The sequence below is a fragment of the Phyllostomus hastatus genome, unplaced genomic scaffold (genome assembly GCF_019186645.2).
Source record: "Phyllostomus hastatus isolate PE091 unplaced genomic scaffold, TTU_PhHast_1.1 phas_contig_137, whole genome shotgun sequence".
In the NCBI taxonomy this organism is placed as follows: Eukaryota; Metazoa; Chordata; class Mammalia; order Chiroptera; family Phyllostomidae; genus Phyllostomus; species Phyllostomus hastatus.
In genome coordinates this window covers 14,956,308-14,981,822 of record NW_025333583.1, presented here as the reverse complement: position 1 = coordinate 14,981,822, position 25,515 = coordinate 14,956,308, and the positions used below count along the sequence as shown (strand labels likewise).

General features: G+C 35.4%; 1 protein-coding gene across 2 annotated transcripts; it reads right to left on the bottom strand.

Annotated features, from left to right (window-relative positions):
- Positions 1 to 767: 767 nt before the first annotated feature.
- Positions 768 to 23,864, bottom strand: MYL1 (myosin light chain 1). 2 transcript variants are annotated; one of them, XM_045855487.1, is made up of 7 exons: positions 23,606 to 23,864; positions 10,645 to 10,672; positions 6,633 to 6,776; positions 4,421 to 4,594; positions 3,887 to 3,964; positions 1,621 to 1,663; positions 768 to 1,073 (listed from the first exon to the last, which is right to left on the bottom strand). In XM_045855487.1, exons 1-6 carry the CDS (start codon positions 23,717 to 23,719, stop codon positions 1,635 to 1,637), a joined length of 567 nt encoding a protein of 188 aa, XP_045711443.1. In that variant the 5' UTR covers positions 23,720 to 23,864; the 3' UTR covers positions 768 to 1,073; positions 1,621 to 1,634. The 2 variants fall into 2 exon arrangements, with proteins under 2 accessions (XP_045711443.1, XP_045711451.1); XM_045855495.1 differs by lacking the exons at positions 10,645 to 10,672; positions 23,606 to 23,864 and adding exons at positions 10,937 to 10,961; positions 11,723 to 11,900.
- Between the last annotated feature and the right edge of the window lie 1,651 nt (positions 23,865 to 25,515).

The following is a 25,515-nucleotide window of genomic DNA, read 5'->3' as shown; positions in this document are numbered from 1 at the left end:
TTTCAGCTTCCAAAAATGTCTAGTGAAACAGATCCTTTTTAAAGATTTTATAATCCCATATATTACAAATGTATTTTTAGAGAGTGGGAGAACTACCACTTCACCCCTTCTAAATAGCCAACTATTAACTTGCAAAATCTGCCTCTGTTGTAAAGAAAAGTGATACATGAAAGCATTATGATATGATAAAGTAAGTTTACACTATGAACTTTTCTATCAATGAGTCTTACCATTTAAGACATGTACTAAACCAGTGAACCAAGACTTTGGGACATGGATATGCTAAGTAGAGGGGATCATAGCAGGAGAGAGAATATTAATAGACATGTTCTTAAGTAACAGTCTCATCCCAGAGAGGTTTTTTTAAGTAACAGCTGAAAGGTCACTTTAAATTTTATCCTTAAAGACATTCAGTGAGAAGGAGCAGAGCTTATTAGAATTTTCTAATAGGCTAGATTATCACTAGACATGAAATAGATCAAGCCATGAATACAGTGATTTGCATAAAACTGGAAAAACCTGCTTTCATCTTAAGTTGCCTGGATAGTTTATATTAAAACATCTCTGATTCTCTGAATTTCTTTAGTTCTCCATTTCACTTTTTCAATAATATATGATTATCATTATTATTCATTTTGTTATGGCTGTGTAGACTATCATGATTCATTCTAGCAATTCATCAATATTCCATACATTAACAAAGGAATTCAGATTTTAAAAATTTTGTTCTCTAATCAAGAGGATAAAAACACAATGCAACTTGAATGTTACAGACTGACCAAAATGATTTATTGATTTATTAATTTACGGGTGTTCACCGACCCACAATAGACAATAGAAAGTGGTGCCTGGGTTTGGGGTTGTCGGCATCTTATCCTTGTCTAGAACAGGAGACAGTTGGTTTGTGTGGTGCAAGCAGGACTTAGAGAGAAACGTAAGCTATAAAAAAATTCAGGGAATCCCTCAGTCTAGAACAGTCCACCTTGTTCTGTTTTTCTGAGTGATGGCAAACAGATCTGGACATGGGTGTTATAAAGTAAGTTTCCGGCCAGTCTTCCTAAACAATGCTTGATCTGTAAAGGAGAAGAGAAAAAGAATTAGATGTTGATCACATGTTTCAGAAAGAAAACTGGGAAGGAAATAATGTGAAGTGTAAAAGAAAAAAAAGCACAAATGAACGAGCACTTCCAAAGTCATCCATCTCCTCACTGTCAGAACCTGGTTACAGTGCTTCACTTTGGCTGGGATAACATGGTTTTCTAGAGCAGTAATTGTTAAAAACTCTGTGTTATTGAATCAACTTAGGGACTTACTTTTTATCAGTGTTATGTTCCAGCTGAGTTAATCAACTAGTATCCGCCTTGTTGAATGCCCACTGTATTCTCGTAGTACAGTCAAAGACAGGGTTTACAGATGCAAGGAAAAACCTCAGAAGTTTCTTATTATAAATTTATACAAAATGCTCTATTTATAAACAACTCATTTCAAGGAGTTGAAGTTTCCTGGTTAATATAAATAGTTTTAGGAGCTAATACTAATTCTATCTACAGAATATAAAGTGAAGCTGTTAAGTTTAAGAAAATACCAAGAAGGTTTACAGTAAAGAGAAAACATACACACCTTGAGAGCTCCATTCAGATGGACATGATGTGCTTGACAAAGGCTGTAGGCACGACACAGACAGTTTAGTTAGAAAACGGCCAGCTTTAATAAGACAAGTTTTGTGAATTATCGCAATCCTAATTATTCTGAGCTATAACACTGGAATTTATTTTTTGTGCTCTGTACAGCCCACTATACGTATTACTGGATTTATGGCCTTTCCTCTGATTTTGTAAATTTAATTTCTGAGTAAGGGGTTGACTGTTGGGGGTGGGTGTGTCAGGGGCAGTACATTCATATGGGTAAATTTTTCTTCTTTAAAGTATGAGCTCATAACAAAAAAGTGTTTCTCGTCACTGTCTCCAGCTATCTTGTTTCTCTCTTTATAGCTAAGTTGATGGAGCTATTATGTCTGTATAAGATAATACAAATATATGTTTCTAAATTTTTCTGTACAAATTGTGGCATCCTCTTACACTAGTTTTTCCTCAGTAATATATATTGCAGATATTACCATAGTCGTAAACAGGAGTGTCATTTTTTAGGGCTTTAGGGTATTTCATTGTGTGGATGTATCTATATGATGTATTGTACATTGGTGGACATTAAGTTGTTCAAATATTTGGCCATCACAAACAACACTACTAATGAATAAGTATGTATCACTTGTTTTACTTGAGTGCCAGTATATCTAAAGGCTACGTCCCTTGAAGTAAATTTGTTCAAGTTAATAGTAACACATCACCACGTACAGATTTAAATGATTTGTATTCCTAAAAGGAATGCGTGAGATCAGCTTTCTCCACACACTCTCCTCAACCCAAAGTGGGGTCAAATTTTAATCCTTGGCAATCAGCTTATTTAAAAATGTTATCTCAATGTGGTATTAATCTATATTTCTTTTATTATTAATGAAGTCTAGCTTATTATGTGGTATTCATACATATTTTTATTTCCTTCTTATGAATTGTCTGTTCATATATTTATTAATTTTTTGGTTTGTAGTATATCTATTAATTTATAATTAGTTTTTTATTAAGGAAATTAGCCCTTTCTAATATTAATTGCAAAAAAAATTGGTTTTTGGTCTGCTATTCTTCTGACTCTGTTTCTATATGGCTTTAGCCATATAGATTTTAAAACATTATGTGATTGAATTTATCAAAAATTGAAATGCTTTCCAGGTTTTATATAAGTGTTAGAAAGGCCTTTCCACTCAAAAACTTATAAATCAATTCTTTAATGGATTTTATGCTTTTTGTTTTTACATTTAAAATTTTTGAGCCATTTGGGATTTATTATGGTATGAGGTCCAGGTCTGATTTAATTTTCTAGATTACCGTACTATCCACTTGTGCAAACAGTGTTTATCGAATGATTCTTCTTTACGTAATGCACTTATTGTGATAACCAAGTGTAAAACATTGTTTATGGGGAAAAAAGTGAAGTTTAATGAAAGTTGTCAGTGAAGGCATGCTTGGCTGAACACTTACTTTCCCCCCTCCTCTCTTTCTCAACCCCCCTTTTTCTCCCTCCTCTCTGCTTTTCTTTTCTTTTCCCGCAGTCGTTAGATTTCATCAGTCTACTTTTACATCAAATTTATCAACATAGCCGCATTGAAATATGGCTAGGTCAGTCTTTTAGGGGAATAGAATGTTTCTCAATTTTATTGGAAAAGTATTAATTTACAAATTATACCATGCCACTTTATTTTGCCTCTGTATTGTGTGTAGTGTGTTACTTTTCAGATCCTCTGGCCGGAGCTGCTGTAAGTTGGTAGCAGGGAATAGATAATTGATCCCTAGAGATGACTTTCATTTAAGCTAGAACATGAGACAAGGAGAACTAAATTGTAGCACTATCCCTATCATTAATAATGTGAACTTCACTAATAACTGAACCTCTTTGGCCCTCACTTTCCTTATTTTCATAATTGCCTGATGTAAGGAATTTTGAGATCTCTGCAACTTTAATTTATTTTAATACAACCCTGTCTACATTACAGAGAGAGTATGAAGGTCTAATAATAAAAAGTACATGTAAAAACATATTTTAAACTATTTAACAATATACAGGAGTGCTAAAACCCACAAACCTTATATACAGTCAAGTCTTTACAAGATACCTTTTTAGAGTTAGAGTTCATGTATGATTGATTGATAACAATTAGCATGTGTATGTTCAATAAGGGAGGCAGAGAAAAAAATTATTTCAAGTTAAAAGGAGTCTGTAATCAATCCAATCATTTAAAAGTTGTTGTAACTACCAGAGCATGAGATTGTACCTTCATAGTTGATGCAGCCATTGGAGTCTTCTTGACCTGCCAATAGTGTTTCCACTTCTTCCTCTTTCATCTTTTCACCTGATGAAGCAAAACTCTTTGTTCAGAAAGAAGGGCAGAGAACGGTTTCAACATTCCACCATAAGTGACCAGTTTGGGGCTCCTGGAGACTATGACTATTCTCTTGGAGGATAGAAACCCAGCCCTTCTTATTCTGCAGGCACTTAGAATGTTGTCCATAAATGCTTTTGAATGAATGAATGAAACACACATTGTACCTGAATATCCAAATTATATGCTATGAGAACTACAATGCTTTACTTTGCTCATTTATTACCAGTAATTTAAGTTATCATTTTCCCCAAACTCATTGACACTGAAGCCAATTGAAATGGTCATTAATGTTTGGCTATTCTTTGTCATTTCTCCTTGTAGTCTTTCCCCTTTCCTATCTTGGTTATAACTCAATTTCCCTCAGTCCTTCACTCCTTCTTATACAGTCTGTCCTATCAATGCCACTAAATAAGTTTTTCTTACCTAGTGTGGCTAGAACGTGACGGAGCTCAGCACCCATGACTGTGCCATTGCCTTCCTTGTCAAAGACACGTAGACCCTCAACAAAGTCTTCATAAGTGCCCTGGTCCTTGTTGTTGGAAATAGCTTGCATCATGGGAAGAAACTGTTCAAACTCAATTTTCTTGGCATTCATCTCTGGAAAAAATTGCAATTTGAAGAGTTATTAGCTAACATAAAATGCCATTTCTGAATCTCAAATTAAACAGGAAAGTCCATTCTAGGTGATCTAGAAAATCTTCTTGCAGCTTAAATTTCAGTGGGTAAATTGCTGATGACAGAAATTTAGTACTAGATAATAGCATGAGCACGGGGGTCCTGGTGCTTGAAGTTCTATCCCCTGTCTACCATTTACAACTAAGTTGATTATGGGAAAGTTTCTTGGCGGATTTGTGCCTACACTTCTTTATCTCTAAAACAGAAATATTTCATAGTGTTAGGGTGAGAATTCTATGAGATGACACAAGACAAGTTTATTACAATACCTGGGACAACTGGGTACTTAATGTTAGTTGTTATTTTATTAGCACTGTCAATGTACTGTTTTCTGTGAAAACTAGGAAAGCAATATAAAATTATACTGATACAACAAATCATTAGCACATGAATATAGTAAAACTTAACTGAACTTTAACATATATTCCATCTTCGCCCTGAGATTTTGTAGGGCCTTCAATTTCTTTAAATTTTAAGTAATTTAAAAATGAAGCTTATAAGGAAAGAGTGTATGTCAAATGTTTTGTGATCTTCTGACTTACCTGCAGTTTAGGGGACTGCAGATGATAGGACTCTCTTTAGTATCTTTTGACAAGATAAGTGGTATTCATAATAAAAGTATAAAACAGACTACACAGGTGTATATGAATGGATAAGTTATGTACCCCTAAAATCAAAATCCCCTTTTACTAGCCGTTCCTCATAGAATAGAAACCTAGCGCACTGAGTAATAGTAAAAAGATTGAGTTGGCATGCTGAATAAATGAACAGTTAACCAATAATTCCTTTAAAGATAATTCCTCTAACTGATGGATGTTTCATCAGTTAGAAATGGCGCTTAAAACAGAAGCCTTGGCCTATTGCTCTTTCACTTTATCTCATGCTCGCAGCTACTTTTTGTGTGATTTACCTGGAAATTTTCCTTCAAAGAAAATGAAGTGTGAGGAATAGTCTAGGAGACTAATTTAGAGTTAGGTTTTTCCTTTTTTTGAAATGAGTTTTCTTTTGCAGCAAAGGAAAGTGGTCATTTTAATTATCAAGGAAAATAGAGATTATTTGCTGTCCCTTTTTTCCTTATGGCAAAGATAAACAGCCCACATGTCTACTCAATAAAACTTCAGTATCATTTTGTTTATTGTTTATTTGCTTGTTTAGAGTGATATTTTCCAATAGACCATTATACTTTTTCACAAACATTTGGGACTTAAAAAATTTTTTTGTTCCAGACTAAAAACTGGATTTCTGTATTGAGCAAAAAACTTCTGCACTTTTACCACCCATGCACGTCACTGGCTCTAGTCCCATGATTTAATTTGGGTGACTGCATGCAGGCTTGGCTTAGATTTTTGAGTCTCTCTGTAATTCTTTGGAAATAGAAAGTACTCTTATTAAAATGTCATCCTGTCTTTCTCAGTTAAGATAGCTGAGTTTCCTTGAAGATGGTCACAGAAGCAGGGTGTCAAAAGACAGACCAGCAGGCAAAGTCAGGGGGCATGTTCAGTCTCCTGAAAGCACCAGTTTCACTTCCCAGTGTTCATCAGAGCAGATCTTCATCAGAGGTGTGCCATTGTAATTTACTCAAAGCACCTTTGTCAAAATGTAATTTTGCCTTTGAAGGTTTGAAAAAAATGTGTAGATTTAAATATTATTTCATTTCATTAACCTTTAAATTATGAACATTAGATAAGATGATGATAATGATATTAGCATTAGATATTATTTCTTTCCATTAGCATGAAATTTTATCATGCTTGCAAATTCTCAAAGTAAGGTTAACTTACTCTATGAGGGAAAAAAATTGAGACTCTAGCTGGTGGCACACTTACCATAAAAAACAAATTAAATCCTATTCTGTGGAACTTTCTCAATAAATTGCCCTTTCTCTTACACACACACACACACACACACACACACACACACACAATGTATTTTCCAACTTATTGGAAAAACATGTGGTTACCTTCATTGGAGGGGTTTCCCAAAACCTTCTTGACCTCTGCATTGGTGGGATTTGTGCCCAGAGCCCGAAGGACATCCCCAACCTGGCTTAAGGTGATCTTGCATTCACCCGTTCTGTCAAACAGTAGAAATGCCTCCTTGAAGTCTGCAAGAAGCAAGAAGCATTAGGGTGCTTTTTTTCTGCCTCAGACCTAGAAATTAACCCTACTTTCATCAAAGATCCAGTTCAAACTCTGTTATTTTACAACTTTTGCCAACCACTTACATTATGATTGTTGGACTCTTCCTTTGTATAGTTCAAACAATCATCGACAAACCCTTTTGACACTTTATTTGGGGCTATTTTAAAGCAGCATTTCCAGTTTCAAGTAGTATGTTACTGTTAATCAGATATGGAAATTGGAGCTCCTAGTCATATTTTTTCATATTTCCTTCATCTGCTTGGGAAGCAGGGCTGGGTCAAGAAATTCTGAGGTCTTAAGAATTTCCCATATAATCGCTCATGCAATTAATAAAGTTAATGAAATTTCAAGAAAATAAATTTTGAGATGGGGTCGTGCTTATGTGGTTAACCCAAACTTCTCAAATTGTGGGGAAATAAACCTCCTCTTGAGGCACACATTTCCTAAATACTTCCCTTAACTAGTTTTCTTCAGGAGCAACTTCATTTTTCAGGCAAGAAAATCGGAAAGGTGAGACAAATCTCTAAGTTCTGTAAGAGGCCTTCTAACCACTTCAATGTATGACTCTAGCAGGAGTTGATTCAGAAGTAGGAATATTTGTTTGGATCTGTTGCTATGGTAATCTTTTTAAACTTTATTTTTCAGGTAATATATATCACAACATGTTGCTACATTAGCTTTAGATTTCAGTACATATTTTATGGAAATCATTGTAGATTCACATGCAATTTTTAGAACATGTACAAAGAGATGTCTTATAAATAGTCTGTCTTCTTCCCCCCAATAGTAACATTTTGCAAAATTATTGCACAACGTGGAAACTGGGATATTCACATAGACAGATGCCACCTATTTCATTCAGTTTTCTGTCTTACTTGTATTCACATGGGTTTGTGTATAAGTATATATTCTCATATTGTCTTCTTTTTAATCCCAATCACTCTATTCCTTACTTTTCCTAAATTTTGTCATTCTCCTTTGATAGAATGGTTTTGCCTTTCAGAATTACATTAACAAAGAATTAAGACATATAACCAAAAAGCCAGAAAGGGGTACTACTGTGGATTAGGGGCCAGTAAAGACACTTGAACGGAACCTTCTAAACTTAACTAAATGAAATTTCCTGGGGGACCTGAAGGCAACTTGTTGGAGTTAACACTCACAACACTCAAAAAATCATTTGTGAGTGAAAGAGCAGAAAGGCTTTCATAGTCTCACATCAAAAGATGCCTTCTAGATAGATTACTAGCGGAACACCCTATTTTACTGTCCCTCCATCCCCTAACCTGAGATTGCACCAGCCACACTCACTGCCAATTGTAGTGATCATGTACCATTCTTTGCTAAAATTTCCCCCTCATATTCTATGCAGTTTGATTATAAAAAATCATTTCCCTAATCTGAAAGCATGCTGCAGGCACTGTAGGGTTATTAGTCAAATATTACTTTTCATCTTTCTGAGGGACATGTGAAACTGAACTATTCTTGTTACTGGCTGCAGGCTTTCATGCAAATTGCTCAGAGGGCTCACTATTACCCTGGTCAGATACTTGATATAGAAATAGGATTTTATGGGCTGTAATAGAATCTCTCTGACATTAACCCTTCTGTTAATTTAAAGGCTAAGGCCAGAAACACATAGCTCTTCCAACAGCAGAATTTTAAGTATAAGTTTTTATCTTGAAGAGTCTAGAACATGGGTTAGCAAACTCCTGCCCTAGGGGCTGGCCACTGGTTTCTGTAAATAATGCTGGATCGGAATACAGCCATTCATGTGTGTATTGAATGGCTGTTTTCATATTTCAATAACAGAGGTGAGTTCTTTTTAGTGAGGCTGTATTGCCTATGAGGCCTAACAAATTTACTGTTTGGCCTTTTTTTAAAAAATTGCCAGGCCTTGGTCTAGGACAACACTGTTCCAGAACTTTTTGTGATGATTGAAATGTTTTGTATCTGGGCCCCAGAATGTAGATACTAGCCACCTGCAGGTCTGGAGCACTAAAAGGTAACTAGTACAAATGTGAAAATGGATATTTAAAGGGATTTACTTTTAACTCATTAAATTTTACATGTAAATAGCCACACGTGGTTAGTGGCAACACCTGGAGAGCACAGGAGGCCTTAGACCTTTAGAATGCTCTAGTTTTCTAGCTGTTATTTCTTCTTTCCTCCAAACTGGTGATACATTCAAATTGAGCAGACTTGAGCAAAACTAATCATTACACATGATGAAACAAAGTAAACAAAGGAAGTCTTCATTCCTTTCTGAAAGGGTATGATTTCCATTTCACTTAAACTGCTACCGCAAAACATTTGTTTTCCTGGCACAAAAGAAAACCAGTCCGCCACACCTATGTTTACTGAAATTCTATATCTAAAACCTATTTCATATATGGAGTAATAGGTTTAATAGTAATAGTTTAACACTTTCCTTCTGTTCCTGTAAGGGTTTTTATTCTTCTAGTGCTCGGCTCTATCATAGTTTGGCTATCAAAATGACACTGTAAATTAGATATTGAAAAGGACTAGGGTGTAGTAGCTGAAAATATAGCAGCATTGCTAGTTAAAAATGCACTAAAAATTAAACAAATTATAGTAGAGTTACCAACATGTTTCAATAAGAAAAAATAGTCCTTTGTAGTATAATCTCATATGATATTGAGTTCTGAGTCATCAAGTTATATTATAATCTGTCTCCTTGAGACCATCAACCATGGCATGGATACACATGAGTCTGTGTACTACAGTGAATATCTTTGTTTTTCTTAATTGGTGTTTGAACGTAAGATAGTCCAGACACTAAAACACTGAAAACTGTGGAATTCTTTAGGTAGACTAATGAGTATTCGAAAATGTTCTTATTAATCACCTACATTTATTATTACATGTATATACCATAACATGTATTATATATATTTATTGTTATGACCAATACTCTAATTTATATATCATATAACTAAGTTTTTCTCCCCTTCTCTTCTGCACACATATTTCTATCTCACTTTATTTGCTATGTGACATTGTCAATCCATAAAACATGCCTTGGTATACTAGTGAAAAAATAGGATTTTGCACGGCCTGGGATTCTTGTGTCCCAAGACTGAAAGGAGAAAAAAATGAAAATCTTAGGGAAAATATTCAGATTCTCTGGCGTGTTAAGAGTTATTTTTATGGAAGAAATTTCTACTTAATTTAAACTAATACCAGATTTTGGTCCTATCATCAATCCTCTGTGTCCTTGAGCAAGTGCCAGTGCCTCCCCGGGAGTCTGCCCTGCATCGCTGATGGTGGGTCAGGAGACATCTGCTGTCTTCCCCCTGCAGTGTTATGATAAATACTCCTCCCTCCTTGTCTCCGAATTTACTTTTATTCTACAGCCACTTCACCTGTTGTTTCTGTCAACGTATTATGGTGCCCATTGAAATTACGTAGATTTGGTCATTGGCAGTTTCATAATCAATTATATTTTCCAGGTGGCACAGGTCAGACCTGCCAAATGTGTCTTCAAGGATTTGATGAAAAAATTAGCCTCCCTAAATCTACATCTTTTATGGAGTATATGTATAGTATTGCTTACTGTATCAAATTGGTTTTATATAGGCGTCAGTGAACGTAAGGACCTACTTTGTAGTGTTTTTGTTTGCTCAATCCTCTGATGATAAGCAAGAGATCCAGTTTGCTGAGAGAAGTTAGAGTGATTGAGAGTGTTTATATTTAGAGTGGCAACACCAGTGGGACGTGATTAGGAAGAGCTAATCTCAAGGGAGTGGTTTTCCTACATGCCATCTCTGTGAGTGTGCGCATATGAACAACAGTCTCTTTTAAACTTACCATCCTGCTGTTCCTTAGAGAACTCGATCTGTTAGAAAGAAATTAACCATAAAGAAAACTTTAAGCAAACAAAATGTTCTGACTTTAGAGTGTATCCAAGCTCATTCCCTGAGTATTCTGTAAAGTAAGCTCCCAAAGTAAGCCTACTTTTCAGAGTTCAGGCATAGCTCGAATACTAACAGTTGAGCCACGCAGTTAACATGCCTTGAAGATAAGTGATAGTTCTGTTGACATTCCCCAAACTAGGCAGTATTCGGCCTACATCTGGAGTAGAGAAGCTCAATTTACTTACCAGCAATCTGATCAGCACTGAAGGACTGCAGTGGCGAGACAGGGGGAGAAAGAAAGAAACAACTAGTACTCTTTCAAATGCATTGACAGAAGAATTGAGTGCTCTCTGCTCTGAGATTTTTAGGAAGCCATGTAGGTGTCATAGAATAAGAATGTTGCCTTAGGATACTTTTGAATCTAGGAAAAATAAGAAGCTTCTGCAGAAGATAGTTAGGGAACATCTCTCTTAATTAATAAATAAATGATTTAATGAATGCCAAGTCAAATACTTCCTGGAACAGTAAAATACTGTCTAGCATGTTTAAGATATGTCTAATACATATACATGGTATTAAGAAGTACAGATGCACTGCATTAAAAAGATCGCCATAAGTCTTCTGTTTAACCACCACATTTTTACATAATGCACTGGAATTAGTTTACTTTATTTTAGAAATTGGCATCATTGGATTGTTTTTCCAGGTGTAATATTTTTTTTTCTAGAGTTGCAGGGTTTTTATTCTAAATTTACATATAATAAACCTTATGTGATATAGCAAAAGTTGATCAAGCATAAAGTACTACTTTTGGGAAGTAAGTTGTATTTTTCCAACTGGCATTATAGCTCAAATTAACCTCTTCTGTCCTCAGCCCACATCAACAAAAACCCAAAGTAGATTCTAAAGACTCATATTGAATATATTCTCTCCCCAGTTATATTTTTTGTCTGCCCTTTTTCCCTCAATAACATTTTATCCACTATCTATTTCCTCCTGTAAATGACAAATCCTTTTCTCATAGGACCCACCATGATGGAGCTGCTGGGCTGCAAAGTAGTGGCGAAGCTGCAGAGAGAGCTGAGGGCTGTTCCAGTCCCTGAGTGGGGGCCTCCTTTGCTGCGATTGCCTTTTATTTCTGGGGAAGCTGTGATCTCACAGCTAGCATCAGGTTTCAGAGAGAAGCGGCCCCTCCCCTTGGAGGGTTCTTTAGCTTTCTTAGGGCAAAGAGAAAGAGGAATCTGTACCCTGAGGGCTATTTTTAGGAAACCATAAAGTGGGAGTGGACAGCCATAGTGAGTCTGAAGTCCATCAGTACTTTTATGGTCTTGGTCCCTGAGAGTCTCTGGGAGTGTCTTCCTTCAAGGAGCTTTGAATTTGTCTAGGGGCTTGGGCTGATCCCTTCTTGCTGTGAATTTGGGACTTTGCAGACTTCAAGTGAGCAAGTTTGGGTATTAATGAAACATTGGATAGGACTGGTTTGGGGTTTCAAATGGCAATGGTTACAGAAAGAACAGCCTTTGAAGGCTTGTCCATCGTGGCAAAGTTCAAAGGACCTGAAATGCATCCCACATTTGTGTGTTTCTTAGGGTTTGCCCAAGTGGTAATCTGGTCAGGTCTTGACATCTGCAATTAATTTAATCTTGTAAGCTGTGTTCTCAGAGGTATAAAGCTTAGCTAAGCCAGGAGTGGTTTTGATCTTTGTTTTTCACCATTCTCCCATAGCTACCTTTGGGGCGGATATTTTCCTCCCTCTCTGTGTGCTTTATGATGGCTGACCAGTCAGAATTTTTGACTTTCTGAAGTTCTTAGAGGCAGCAAAGCTGATAGACTTTTAATTTTTTTGGTATAAGTTCCATTCCTGTTTTTTTTTTAATTAAATGTGCTGGTGTGAGATTGGAAAATAACATTATATGGGTTCAAGTGTACAATTCCATATGACATCTGTATATTGCACTGTGGTGTCACCACTCAGAGTCTAGTCTCCTTCTGTCACCATATATTTGACTCCCTCTACCTTCTTCAACCTTCCTCCTTCCCACTTTTCCTTTGGTAACTGCCATCCTGTTATCTGTTGATAGAGTATCTCTTCCATTCTTTTTCTCTCCTATTTGAGATTTTAAAATTTTGTGGAGGTTCTTAGCAGGAGGTGCTAATTCTGTTTCTATCACATCAAATATTTTATGGCTTAGTCTCCAGAATGAGAAACAGTCTGAAGAGGTTTCTCTGGAATGCAAAGCTGTGCTTGAGAATTTTGATGGCATCTCAGGGATTGGCTGGTAATGTGTTCTCATGAAAATAGAGGGCGCTCTCTTCCTAGAATGGTACTGTGCAAAATGGTACTGGGAAAAGATCTGTCTTTGTATGTCCATGCAATTTCCCATAATGTATTTTCAGTTCTCTATGTACTTAAAAACACATGGACATAAAGAATGTTAGAAATAAATTCTAACTTAAGTACTGTTTCAGTGACTCTTTTTAAGGAAATGATCACAGAAAGAATGAAGTCTCCCCTGCTAGACAGGTGTATACTTAACAGCCTTCCCTCAAGTGTTTAGAAAGAAATCAACATTTAAATATGTATTACTTTTTGTCCTGGCTACAAGTAGTGACAGAAATCCCATAGGGTCTTGAGTTCCAAAATGAGGATTGAAACTATAATTTTAAAAATAGTAGTATCCAGGTAAACATATCTTTAGAGATAAATTGACATTTTGAGAAAGTTAATAGGAAAATGTAAATGCTTTGAATCATTAGGGGGAAATTGAAAGGGAGGGAAAAAAGTGAAAATTTATAATCTTTGATAATTGTGTAATTTGGAACCTCATGACTCTGATGTAAATTAAAGCCTTTAGAACAGACCATATTTCTTTGTGTTCTTTTTAGTTCCATAATTGTATGTATTATGTCATTAAATTTAAATTGCCTATGATTAATATTGAGGAGTAGCAGATAAATATAAATAATAAAAAATAAAGTCATCAAAGTTGTCCTACATAATGCTCATTTTCATTTTTTTTCAAGTAGAGAAGTGTACCCTTGAATACATATAAAATATGGTCAGTTTGTGCAAAATCCATTGAGAAAACTTAGAAAGTCATTTTAAAAGTTATATTTATGTTATGAATAAGCTATTTCTAACTATTTGGACATTATGTAAATGTTTAATATTAACATAGAAATGGTAGGCAGTTGCTAAATTATTTAACTCTCTACTTTTTCCTCTATATCTTTATCACATAGAAAATGAGAGTTTAGATTTTTTTGTATCTGTTGAGAGTCAAAATTAACATTTAAGCAATTTATTAACAATGGCAGAGAAGATTGTAGTCTAGTCTAGTCTAGAGAATAAATTATAGTTTACAAGTTAGAAAACCTGGGTGCTGTGTTCATGGAATAAATGGGAAATGCTGTTTATTCTCTGGTACATTTTTACAAATGACAAAAACTTTTCTCTGGCATCTTTTCTGGCTTATAATGGTGAGATAACCATCCCCTTGAACATGCCTTTGACACATACAAAATGGCAGCTGGTTTTGAACTCAGTTTGCTATGCCGTCATTTGGTTCGTTTTAAAAATTAGATTTAAGTCTTTCCTATCTGGACTGCTCTTCTCTCATCTCTGCTTCTAAAGTTACCTGTTTTTCAAAGTCCTAATAAACTCTCCTCCTCTTGAAAGAACCTTTTCTCTCTACTTACCTAGCTCCTTCTTTTTACTTAGAGATGATGTTTAACTTTCCTGATTGTAAACTTCTGGGCAGCATAGGTCATTATGAAAGCCATTTACCTTTGTCCATGACGTGAACCCAGGTGCAGGCTTACCCTACTCTCTTGGAGAGCTTCCCCTGACATATTCTTTGATTTTTATTCCCTACCATGATAAAACACCTGCCTATAATAGATGCTCAACAGAATTTCATTAAGCTAAAATCATCAGTGATTTGAATATATATATATATATATGAATATATATATATTCCTTCTTCAAACATAAGCTCCTCCTCTTAAACATTCTATTCCATGAGGGAAGAGATTTCATCAGTCCCCTCAAAGAGCTCATGTTCTACTGCATCTCAGGCACCTAGAACTGCCAGACACATAGTAGACACATGCTCATCTTGACACATGCTCATCTTGAATTATTGATGTATGTGCGTTTAGATTTTGAGGGCCTTTTCTTAGATTTTGTGCAAATGTTTATGACCAGGACTTCTAATTCACAACCCCTCCATTTGTTTTTTTTAAGGTGTTTTCTTCCATCTCTGCCTACATGCTTATACTGGACTGATAGTAAAATAACTACATTCCACATTTGTATGAACCATATACTGTTTGGTATTGGATGTAGGTAGGTAGTACTATGTAAGTTACTGGTACTAAAAAATAATTTTTGTTGCAATATTTACAGATCTTTCCTCACTTTGAGAAGCATTTTTCTAATAGTAATCATGAGGTTTGGTTAACTGATTAAAGACAAGATAAAGTCTCTGGTATATAGTAGGAATTTATTTATAGGAAAAACATTAAAATGCACTTAATCAAATAGGATCTGGAATTAGTAGTATTAACCAATGTCATCCCAATAAGTTTAATAAAAATAAATATTAAAAAACTGCCAAAATTTGGTAAAACCAGAAGAACTATAATTAAAGATGACTTGGGAGACATGTGCTGTTGAATCCTGAGAAACAATGCCCTAGGAAGGAACCCAGACTATGGTCTTTAAACACCTTCTTCGTCACAGCAAGGTGTGCCAGGGCTAATGACAGGCGAGGCGGAGTAAAGCAGTTGACCTAACAAGGGCCAGTTTTCAATCAAGAAGGCAGTACTGTGGGTTCTTTGGTTTAATGCCTGGCAGACAGACAATGACCTGGATGTATGCAAACCCTAAGGGAAACTTAATTTATTAATTATCAGTCCAGACTCACAGAGTTACTGGGAATCACTGTAAAAGACCAGCAGAAATATTATTTTGAAACTGAGCCTTGTACTCAGAATAACTCAATTTAAAGGAAATAAGTATTTTTTTCCATTGTTTTTACCTTAACAAAGGATAGATACACTTAGGCTGATGAGTGTAATATGGTATGGAAAGAAGAAATTAAGGACAATGAGAATACAGTACTGGCCCAGGTTGTTGAATATAAGAGAGAATAGATGGCTCTATTGGATAATTGATCTGAACAGAAGAAGAAATGAGTGATTCTCTGTTAAGGTGTATAGACCAGTCAATTAAAATCAGACAAATTAGATCAAAGTCTAAATTATTAAAGCAACCCAATTCAGACCTACCAGAATTAACAGAGAGGCCTAAGTAAATTTTAATAAAAATTTAAAATGTGACCTAAGTCCACACTTCAGATTTCTCATCAGCTTTTCCCCCGGTTAATAGCTGATAAATAAAACTAAAATGTCTTATGAGTTGTGCTGTTTCTACTTTGCATATTTGTTTGCATGTAATTTGTTAAAAATCCAAGTTGTACTTTTGTTTCCTCCTTTCTCCTTTTATTTTAAAAATATGATCATTAGAAAAATTTGTTGTGTGTGTTGTGAGAAATCATAAGTATCTGCTTTTTCCTACTTTTCTGGAAAATAAGTTCTTTGTGTGACAACAGGGATATGTGAACATTGCCATCACCACTTTAGAGCTCAGAATTGGTTCTGGCCCTCTCGTAAAAAGTCACGTGTCCTTGGATTAAATTACTTCTCTTGCCGGTATTGCAGCTTCCTCAGATACAAACTATTAATGATTTCTAAGCTTATGGTTCTACAATATTGTGAGGTTTTCCATCTTTTTGTTGGTAGAATCTACCTCAACTCACTTTTTCTGAAGAAAAGGTCAGGGTGCCTAAACATTTACTTAATAACATTATTTTGAAGTAGTTTAGATAAAGAAGAGTTAAGGAAAATATAATTAATACCATGTTCATCCGAGTCAGATGTTTTGTAAACAGGAGAGAGTACATACCATTGAGTACTTACTAGGTTTCAAGAAACTTCCTTGCTGTAGGGGAAAGAAGAATATAAAGTTGATCGTGATGTGATTTTATCTTTGGGGAGAAGTTTCTTCTCTGGATTCAGTTCACTATTATTAATTTATGGCTACAATAGCAAGGATTTATCATCCATATAATTTAAATTTTAACTAGTATAACTGAAGCCATTACTCTCTGTGTATGATAATTTTGCCCTCCAAATTCTGATTTGGGTGAGAAGCAAACTGTAGAAACTTGATGTAGAAACAGACTATAAAAGATCCTATTTTCATACAAAAAGTATTTCAGCATGAAAAGAAGCAGAAGAAAGTGTAATATCAGCAGACTAAATATAATCCTTTCCACAATTTCCATGAGTCAGATGGCGCTGAATGCTGGGTAATTATGGACCGACTCCTAAAGACAACTTGCCAGGGGGCTGGTTCATTTGCAGCACTAAAATGTCGCCAGGCTAAATTTGGTGCTGTCACTGCATGATCTTCCTGTCTTGCAAAGTTTTTGTTATCTTTAAAATTCAAAGTGCTGCTCACCATTAATTGGTGAACACATCTATTTCCTTTCCAAAATGCATTTTACTTCAAGAAGATATTATCCAGTCACATATAATTCAAAATATAATATTAAAGTGTTACCAATACCCTTTAATAGTTTCCCACTCCATTCTACCTGGTCTCTCCTTATGCAATTTTAGTGTTTGCACATGGAAACTTGGTGCTGATACCTAGAGACAGTCTCAATTTTTGATTTGTTTCTGAGGTTATATTCCCATCACAAATGGATTAACATTGCAATTGGCTGGCATTATAGTTGTATTAAAAATTAATTGGTATCATTGAAAGACCAGAGTAAAAGAAAATAAACTTTTATAATTACGTAATGAAAACTTAAAAATAACCTATACGTTTCACCCCTTCCTTCTAATTAGAAATCAACCATAAGTATTCTTTTCCTCAAACTAGTTAAGGTTAAGATTTTATCGTTATGGACGTGGCCTTATACTTCTACAAACCACCCCGGTGAATATGTGGTTGGGGTGTTTAAAATCATGTAGTTTATTTGTAAATAGAAATCCCATAACATTCTCAAAATATTAGCTTGAGGGCAAAATTTGGAGGTCAGTTAATTAAACATATATATTTATGTTTAATTAAAACATAATTATTTTAAAAATTCAATCAGTTTTGCCACATTTAACAGCATTAAAAATAATTTTGTATAGTTTAATTTTTTCCAGCTTTATTGGGGTATAATTAACATATAACAGTGATTTTCAACTGGTGTGCTGAATTTTTAAAACATGAACTGATTATTTAGTCAGGAATACTGACCTCTTTTCCATTAGACTGTCAAATTAAAAAATGATAACAGGCAACACAACAACAGCCATCTGGTGTAAATGAATAAAAAGTATACTTAATTTTTTTGTCAGATTAGCAAAAAATATATTTTTGGTGTGCTGCAGAATTTTAGTAATTGTTTACATGTGCCTGAGATGAAAAGGTTGAAAATCGTTGACATATAACATTGTATAAGTTTAAGGTATATATGTGATGAGCTGATATGTGATGATTTTGATATTGTGAAATAGTTACCACAATAAGGTTAATTAACACATCCATCACCTCACATAGATATCTTTTTTTTGTAGTGAGAACTTGGAAGATTTACGCTCTTAGCGGCTGGTAACTAAGTCAGCATGCTGCAAATGGGTGCCCAGAAATTATTCTCTTGTAATCAAAAGTTTGTACCCTCTGGTCACCTTCACTCTTCCCTTCTACTTCCACCCCAGCCCCTGGCGACTACCAATCTACTCTCATGACAGCGTTTTTCAAAATATACATGTTCTCTTCACAACTTTTTACAGGAAGCTGGAGCAGAGTGCCTAGGAGTCTTTCTTACTTCCTAACACCCCTCCTTCCGTCTGTAAAAGAGAACACCCAGCCTGTCAGCACCAGGTGCTAAGACAGGGGGTCGCTGTGCAGAACCGAACAGCGGTGAACTGGCAAGGTTGTCTCAATGACCTTGCTCGGATGTGTGCTCATCACTCCCTCTGGTGGCTACACAGGGCTGTGCAGGTGATAGAAGAACCACTGTACCTCACATGCTTGAGAGCAAAATATGCCTCCTTTACACATTCTTAGAAAGAGCAACTTACTCTTTATACACAGGAAGTAGGTTATACTGTGGTTAACATAGTGGACTCTGGATTTGGCTTTCTAGGTTAATCCTAACTTCATCATTACTAGTTATTTCACCATGGGCATAACACTGAACCTCTTTTAGACTCTTGAGTTGCTTTTTTTTTACAAAATGAGACTAAAACAACCTTGGTGTAATGTTATGAAGATTAAATAAGATAATAGGGCACAGAGTAAGTTCACAATAAATATGGTTGTTATATTATAAAGAACTTTATAATTTTCAAAACTTTTCATGACCGTGACCTTATTCAATTTTCCCAACAATTGTTCTAAGTAGGACTGGGTTTCTATTAGCCTTGTTAAATATGAGAAAAAGGATTTATAGATTAACCCAAACAATCCTATACCCTGACCAGAACAAGTAGGAAGTCACAATGCATATATACATTTGCCTTCACTGACTATCCATCAGTAAATAGATGTATTTATTGGGAATGCTGTATTTCCATCTTACCCATTAAATTGAAAGCTTAAATCTTCCCAAGGACATGGTCAATTGTTGCTGTGAGCTTTGTTATTTGATGAGTTTCTGTCAATGCATTCTGTACCTTTACCACTTTTTGTAATATCGCCTGCAGTCTAGTCAGGGGTGACCTGATTGAGTGGGGAATACAATGAGAATTAAAATGTAAGCAACACAATAAGAGACATGATTCAAAGTCCCATCACTTCACAGCATCCTGACATACAAGCTAAGGCATGCATCATGCAAAAAATGCACTTACACGTCGAAGAGTGTTTAAGACCTAGCCACGTGGTCATCTCATGTCTTATTTACTTGTGTTATTTCATTTGGTTGCAGTTTTGGGCAACAGGTGTTAATTTTTTTGTGTCTGCACCTACAACCAGAACACTTATGGGAGGTTTTGATTCTCATACTTGAGTCTGTCAGGCAGTGTCTGTGAGTCTTGGTGTCAGTGCTAGAAGTAGCAGCTCTGTGAAAGCGAAGGGCTGTCAGAACCACCCAGGGCAGTGACTTTAATGTCCACATATCAGCAGAAAATGTGTTTTTGAAAAAGGATGTTCATAAAAAATTCATGGGGATAAGACATCATATAAGCATTCCCTCAGATATCCAAGATTTTATGTCAGAACTTTGAAGAACTACTCTAAACAAATAACCAACAGATGTGGAGGAAATCAAATTCAAAAGCACATTTAAGAAATTGATAAAACTAATTAATAATATACAAGATTGTTCAGAGTTCAGGGTGAGTCCAATATATGACTCTTAAACATGGCATATTTTAAGATGAAACATAGATATTAGCTGGGAATAATATTGAGGAATTAAATGTTACCATGACGCTAACACTACACAAAGATGGTTACACTTAAACTTTACCTTTACTCAAAGTCTAAAGGAAGGTAGATTTTCAAATCATATGATTTATGAAAGAGTGTTTAAAATACAGTTAAGCTTTTTATTGAGTTCTTAGGAAGATAATGAACACATATAACAGCTCTATTAATATCTTTAAAGTTCATTTTTTCTTGAAGAAAGTTTATAACTTATTTGAGGTAATATAGCTAGAAGCATCATTAAGTAATTAAGAGCATCATAACATCGAATGTTTTAATGTATCTTTTAATTAACTTTGTCACCTAGTGGGATTAAATTAAAATTTTATAATGTCTTCAAGTTGCATCACATTCTTTGTTATAATGCCTATAAATACACACTGACTTCATATTAGTGAATGAAAATCATTGAAGATACTGAAATTCCTTTACAAAAATATATTCGTTTCAATTCTGTTGTTTTCTCTTTCTATCGAGAATGGGCTCTCTGAATGAAAGATAAAGGTGAATATCTTCCTGTGTCCTCTAGATTCATTTAACTTATTTTTGACTGTGTCCTTTATTGGGATCTATCACAACTCTTGTTCTGCAGTGAACTAGTGAAGATGGAACAGACCCATCTTCACAGAAACTCCAGGAGGATTTCCCTCCTTTGCTTAGTAGTGCTGACTCACACCAGCTTTAATGCAACTGATAGAGGAAAAGGTAAATCAATTTGCAAGGTTCAGAAAATTGTCCCTTTTCTACTGACTATGAACAAGTCATTAGTATGATACCTCTTCACAATGGTCAGCATGTCCATCATAAACAAATCAGCAAACAACAAGTGCTGACGAGGTTGTGGAGAAAAGGGAACCCTAGTGCACTGTTGGTGGGAATGCAGACTGCTGTGGTGACTATGGAAAACATTATGGAATTTCATCAAAAAACTAAAGATAGAACTGCTTTTTGACCTGACAATTCCACTGCTGAGATTATACCCAAAGAATCCAAAACACCAACTCAAAAGAACCTATGCACCCCAATGTTCATAGCAGCATTATTTACAATAGCCAAGTTCTGGAAACAACCTAAGTGTCCATCAGTAAATGAGGGATCGAAAAACTGTGGTACATTTACACAGTGGAATTCTATGCAGCAGAAAGAAAGAAGGAGCTCCTACCCTTTGCAAAAGTATGGATGGACCTAGAGAACATTATGCTAAGTGAAATAAGCCAGACAGGGAAGGACTAGTACCATATGATTTCACTTACATATGGAATCTAATGAATAAACAGAATAACAAGCCAAGTAGAGACAGACTCAATAGACAGCAAGATAACAGCTGTGGTGGGGGGGGGTAGTTAGGGATGGAGGAATTGAACAAAAAGGAGAAAGGACTCATGGACATGAATAATAGTGTGGTGATTATTGGGAGGAGGGAGTATAAGGGGAATAAATGATAATGGCAAAAATACAATAAAAAAGCAATAATTAAAAAAAATTTTAAAATGATGTTTTGCCTGTTCTTGGAGTCTTCTTACCTGCCACACTTAATTTATATTTATTTAGTTCTTCTTGCACAGTTTCTCAGGGAAGAACATTAATGCCTGTTTTCATTAGGGAGATATTTCATTTTCTTCTTAAGATGAAGGTAGTTTTTCCCCTTACCAGATTCTTACAGTCCCAGATACAAAGAGATGGTATTGTCTTATAAATCACAATCAATGTAAAGAGGAGAATCTTTGATGTTGATTTTTATTTTTAACGTTAGTATAGAGTGGAGATTCAAAGAAGAAAGACAGCCAGAGTAATTGGAGTTCCTGAAATGACTCTTGTTGTTCAATATAGTCAGTGTGCTTCTGTAAAGCATATTAACAGGGTTGCCAGAGAGAAAAAAATTGTTTTTTTCTTAATGAACTGTATGCATGCGGTCGACAAGGTGGAAAAACATTTATTACAAGATCTAACATTCATTTCTTTCCCTAAGTGGATATTCATTAAGAATAATAGTTCCTAACCAACCAAACAAAAAAAACCACACTAATTCCTAACCAATGTTAGATTCTATTAAAATTTGATTTTAATAGAAGCAAATCATCTGTCACCTATAAACTGAAGATAAAATATTTGTGGTAATCTACTCCTACTTTAAAACATAAAATTTCATGTTTAACTGGGATACTGTAAAAACTATGAATGTGTTTATTTAATTCCATCACATATATCTAAGGATGATCTAATTGAATATTTATGTTAAGGATACTTTAAAAATATACAATTATAGTAAAATAGTCAATGAAGTTTATCCATAGGTTAGCATCACCATCACAAATAAAGTGTAAAGTTAGCAAAATTCAGATTTATTATGTATAGAACTTTTGATGTAAATGAAGAGCACTCATATAGACACTTTTGCCCATTCGTTTTCCATATACGGCAGGGTTCCTTAGATGAAGATTTTCAAACTGCCCTGTGGACCAATCAAAGCCCAGTGAATGAGGAGAAGGTGCACATTTGATGAGTCACGTCACTGAAAAGTAACAGGCACATGCATTGCATCGTTTTCCTGAAAGCAGATACCCTTTGGGTACCCGAGAACTTTGATCACAGCAAAGTGTTGACACAGAAATTAATCACGTTCTCCTTAGTTCAAGATCAGTATGCAAGAGCTCAAATATATAAGCTAAAAGCCATATAAACAACAAGTTTTACAGTATTTTTTGGGTTAGTGTCATTTAGAAACAACTCACACATTCTGAATTAAATCCTGTGTATAAATAAACAAGATGACAGTTATAGTCATTGAAACACTTGAGTGCATAATTGTCCGCACCAAGACCCCATTTAGTGTGGTATCAAATTTTATTAAGCAAAGCTGAAGGGGAAATTAACTTGAATTGCAAAAATCTCTTTTTCAGATGAAATAAAACAGCTGTCCAATAAGTACATCCAGGGCAACTGGATCATCAGCTGTTTTTAAACTTTTCAAAAACAGTGGATGGATTAACACTTTCCTTTTGATATAACTTTAAAGTAAGGATCCAGTTTCCACAGAGATTACATAAATAAATAGACACAAGTATTTGTTTCAATATTTATAAAACATATTTAGACATATATGTTATCCATATGTTGCACTTTAACAACTTGGGGGATGGGTGGGTGGGAAAGGAAACTAGAAAACAAAACAATAAAATAAAATAGAGGAAATACAGGTCCCACAATAGAGGCAATACCACACTCATAGTAATTTTACTGAAATTCTACATTAAAGTTTATTTGCCTTCTAATTAGGATTCTCTTCTCCCCAAATCTATCAGTTCACTTAGTAATGCTGTTTTTCTTAATGAAAAATATATCTCTTTGCAAATTTCTATAGTTCCCTTCTGCTGAAAGATGTTTCAATGACTGAACAGTCCATCCATTTAATTACCTTGATGGCAGAGAGGTCGATTTTTTCTTCTTTGGGTGGGGCGGGTGCAGGTGCGGGGGCAGGGGCCGGGGCAGGAGCCGCAGCAGGCTTCTTCACGTCTTTCTTTGGTGCCATTTTGTTTAAAAGGTTGGGTTAAAAAAAGAGAGAGAAGAAGCACCTCCAAAAGTACCTGTCAAAATGATTCTTGGAAGAGGAGTGGTGGCTCGGTTGATCCACAGCCCAGAGTCTTGAAGGTGGACCCAGAGTATTAAATGGTATAAGGCCATGCATATATATTTCACTTAGTGCCTAATAGAATCTTGACACGTGAGGCTGGATTGGACAGCTCGCTGCTCGAGGGGGATGGCATTCCTGCTCAGTCTATAAATGGAGTCCAAAGGGTCAGGGCTTCATCAATTTTTTTAAACTCCTCTTGCTTTTTTTTTTTTTCACCTCTATATATAAAAGAGAAAGAAGTCTGATAAAGTCAGTTTGAGATCCTTTGGTGACAGTAAAGTCGATTGACTGATACTTTTTCTTTGTTGAATTAGAATTCTGCTGAAGTTGTAAATCTTTTTTTTTTTTCCCCCATGCCAGAGAAACTTTATTGAGGGATTTGATTTCAACTTGGAATTTTGGCAGGGAGTATCACCAACTTTCACCCAGCTCCTTTGCCACAACTTGCAAGAAAACATTGGTCAGCAAAGAGGTAGTGATGTTTAAAAATAAAGAGCAGACGGATAAGGAAAGCTCGTCAAGTCTCAAAGGAGTCTTCCTTCTAGGGAGTGCAACCTCTGTCTGGCTCTGGCTCTCTCTCTTTCAAACCGTAGCACACTGTATGCTGAGGAAAATAGTTTAAGACTGCTTCTTACAACTTAGTTTTCTTTCTGTAATTGAATGAAGGACATCAAATGATCAAATGAAATGGAAATGGCTGCAAGATTTAACTACTTTCTTGCAAAACAACTTTTTAAATAGTAACTTTCAAAGTAGACACCCGTTTGATTTCCTAAATGGCAAACAGTATGATTATTAATTTGTTACCTATTTTTTTATTCATACTAAGGAGATAAGATAAATACTTAAATTATCCTAAGGGGCCAGAGAGTTAAAGAGAGAAAAGAACTTTGATTATCAACATGGTGCAAGGTTTGGTAACTACTTTCCTCCCTGTCCTTGGTGTTCTCAGTTGGTAAGGCTGGACTCACATATCAAGAAGCATAAGAATAACCAGGTACCCTCCTCACTTCTGTCCTCTTAAATTCCGAGATGTTTAATTACTAAGTAGTTATCAATTAGTAAAAAAAAATCAGTAGCTAGTTTGGGATTTTAAAAAAGCCATATTTATATATTACATATATGAGCATATATACACAGATACATATATATGTGCATAAGTGTACACATATATTCTAATTTTTGAAGATAGTTGTGTTTAAAGATATGGATTTATTAGCTATTTTATTTTGATGTAATATGAAAGCATTCTCCAACTTGGAGAAGGTCATTATCCCTCTCTACATTACAGCCGAGAGGTTAAGACTGTCATCAGCAATGATTCACGTAGGCCACAACTGACCCTCAGCTCGTCAGTCTCCTCATCTCATGCGGTGGCCTGATCTGCTGGGTTATTTTACCCCTGTATGTGCAGCGGCAGCTTTCTGATGAGCTCCCTCCCCTGTGCTGCCCCATACCAAGGACCTAAACTAAATTAGTTACGGCCTAAGCTGGTGCTGATCCTTTCTTACAAATAAGACAGTTATGAGAATCTGAGTGTATTTTATCTCAGTATACTCTTTGTCTCAAAGTTAAATAATTAGACGAGAATTCAAAAAATAATGTGATGTGTTATAGTAGAAATCTGTCCATGGGTCTGTTTTTGCTAATAGTAGAAATCTGTCCACGGGTCTGTTTTCCCTTGGACTGTCAAA

Excerpts from the sequence above, each read along its gene's own strand:
- MYL1 (XM_045855487.1), bottom strand. The coding sequence starts at position 23,719 with ATGGCACCAAAGAAAGACGTGAAGAAGCCTGCTGCGGCTCCTGCCCCG. Across the intron at positions 4,595-6,632 it reads GGGAAACCCCTCCAATGAAG|AGATGAATGCCAAGAAAATT; the intron begins GTAACCACATGT and ends AATTTTTTCCAG. Across the intron at positions 3,965-4,420 it reads TCACGTTCTAGCCACACTAG|GTGAAAAGATGAAAGAGGAA; the intron begins GTAAGAAAAACT and ends TTGCTTCATCAG.